The sequence below is a fragment of the Condylura cristata genome, unplaced genomic scaffold (genome assembly GCF_000260355.1).
Source record: "Condylura cristata isolate star-nosed mole 26May11 unplaced genomic scaffold, ConCri1.0 scaffold00014, whole genome shotgun sequence".
Classification (NCBI taxonomy): Eukaryota; Metazoa; Chordata; class Mammalia; order Eulipotyphla; family Talpidae; genus Condylura; species Condylura cristata.
The window spans coordinates 39934825-39937177 of record NW_004567115.1 but is presented as its reverse complement, the minus strand read 5'-3'; the positions used below and the strand labels follow the sequence as shown (position 1 = coordinate 39937177).

The 2353-nt window shown below is 43.2% G+C and overlaps 1 protein-coding gene across 2 annotated transcripts in view; it reads right to left on the bottom strand.

Annotated features, from left to right (window-relative positions):
* TLL1 (tolloid-like 1) overlaps positions 1–2353 on the bottom strand; it is a 163914-nt gene that overhangs the window by 3660 nt on the left and 157901 nt on the right. For both annotated transcript variants that reach the window (XM_004682383.2, XM_004682382.1), the window contains exon 20: positions 273–523. In XM_004682383.2, coding sequence (XP_004682440.1) covers positions 273–523 — 251 coding nt within the window. The remainder of the gene's footprint in view (positions 1–272; positions 524–2353) is intronic.

The window sequence follows — 2353 nt, the reverse complement described above, 5'->3', positions numbered from 1 at the left end:
TTTTTTTTTACATCTCCATTGTAATCTCCGTGGGTTTCCCATCACCGAGTGGGCCCTGAAATTTTAACTACTGAATTTATCTGCCACATTCGATTACTGGCAAAATGCAGCAGAGATGATGAATTGCCAAGGGTAAAAGAGGCATACTGTCATTTGTCAAGCAGTTAATAACACCACGCTTTCTTTTACAAACACTGCCTATTTGTATTGCTACACACATGCACTGTGAACAATAGCACTTCTTATCATGGCCCTGTTGGCACAGTATTTACCCCAGATCCACAGAAGCGACCAAGTGCCACTGCTGTTGAATCGAGACCATCGAAGAGCTCCACGTAGTCATAGCCGCAGTCAGCTTCTTCTTCTACTTCAAATATCTGGAAGGACAACTCGAGCCGAGAGCCCCGTTCTGACACCAGTAGCCACTCACAGTCGACCTGCCCTGGGTAGTTGTTGTCACCAAACTGAGCGTGTGAGTACAGGTCTCTGGGTTTCTGCTCAGCCTTCATCCTGCCACCACACTCTGTCCAAGAAAGAAAACGTAAAAGTAAGTTCAGTAAGCTTAAAGTAAGTCCGGTTTCAATTTCTGAGCAGGACAGTCATTCTCTAGCTAGTCATGCTCTAACTGTGTACTCACTTTCATCAGTAGAAGTGTTTCTCATAACAAGACACTGTGACGGACAGTATTACTTAAGTAGAAATAGTGAACTAATTTGATTAGGAAACTCTACCTCCTTAATTAGTTACCTTTATAGCTCTACTACCCATCTGACTATATTTTTGTGTTTGCTGTAAATAAAAAAATTACATGTCATTTGTTTCGCTTCTTTTTCAGAGAAATATGAATATATATCTCATCAGTTATTTCTTTTGTCACTAGAGGTGACTACAGCCAGGAAATAGTTATGCATAAAAACCTACCAGTCGTATAGTCTAGAGAATACAAGTTTTCTAAAACTTTTTCTCAACAATGCTTTGTATTCAGAATTCCCCAAATTTATAATAAACAGAGATGAAATAGGGGGAGAATAAGTTAACAATGCCCTCCCACCAATGTACAAGCAAATATATGTCTGGGGTGTAATGGATCTTTAAAAGTATTAGGAAAAAGGCCCTCCCTGGTGGCGTAGCGGGTTAAAGCACAGCACTGAGAATCTGAAGCCACTTCCGCATGAGTTCGATTCCCGCCTGCCGCCTGCCCCGGAGGAGACCACATGGCGAGCCAGACCTCTCCTGACCTACTCGCTGCTTCCCTTAGCAGTGTACTTCGTCATCTGCCTGTTCTGCTCCCCACTCTGTCTCTGGTGAAGCCTCTCACCGCCCCTGAACCTCTGGCTGTACCCCAGTTCTGTATGCACAAATAAATAAATAAATCTTTAAAAAAAAGTATTAGGAAAAAATAGACATTCTTTCTGTTGCTGTGAACCACTAAGGGCATCCTGGGAAGCAGTTAACTTTGGTGCTAAGCCTAGAAAATCTGAGATGATCTGGGAAATGGCAGAAACAAAAAGCAAATATGGATAGATCTCAACAGAAATTACATCATTGGCTTTCAGAACCCAACTGTAATTCGCTCAGGTCATCTGAGGCCCTTGGTGACATCCTGTGAAGATGGCTTGTTAGGCAGCTAAAATTCTTACTTGGATTTCTTAGATTTGTATATGTTGTGGATTGGTGATTTTTCAACCATAAAGCCTGAATGCCCATTCAGATGGGAAAGGAACCCCATTCAGATGTGTCTGAATACAGTTAGACTCAACCAAACTCATGCTATCGTTCCTTGTCCAGAGACCTTTCTGTGAATAACATAAATAACTTCCAGCCAGGGTTTAACCAGGAAATGGCTCCATCCAAGGCTGTGCTATGTGGTGAACCTCCATGCCCTTCTGTCCTCCTGGTGGCAGTGGGCATCATACAGCAGCTATTGATGACGTAAGTACCACTATTACAAGTGAAAGATGTGAAGAGACACCTGTGCTTAGAGCCACTTTGAAGACTAGATTCCAGTCAGCCCCAGAGGCTGGCTCTTGAGTCCCAGAGTCTAGTAGCCAAACGTCACTCTAGAACTTTTATCTCTCCTTGTGAAGAACACCAGAGCCCAAAGAGAAGCTTTGCTTTTCATCAACTGTGGGTCTTTTTGTCCTGACTTCATTACTAAATTGGGGCTGACATAAAGTACTCAGATCATGGGGTATAGACAAGGCGTGAACAGAGTCTAGATGAAGAATTAAAATGCGTGAACTATGCTTGGCACAGGGAGAGAAGCCGCGCAAGCATAAGCTGTGAGTCCTGCGAGTCTCCAGAATACCTAAGTGCCATCAGCAATGCTTCCACGGAGGTATGAGAGGAAAAG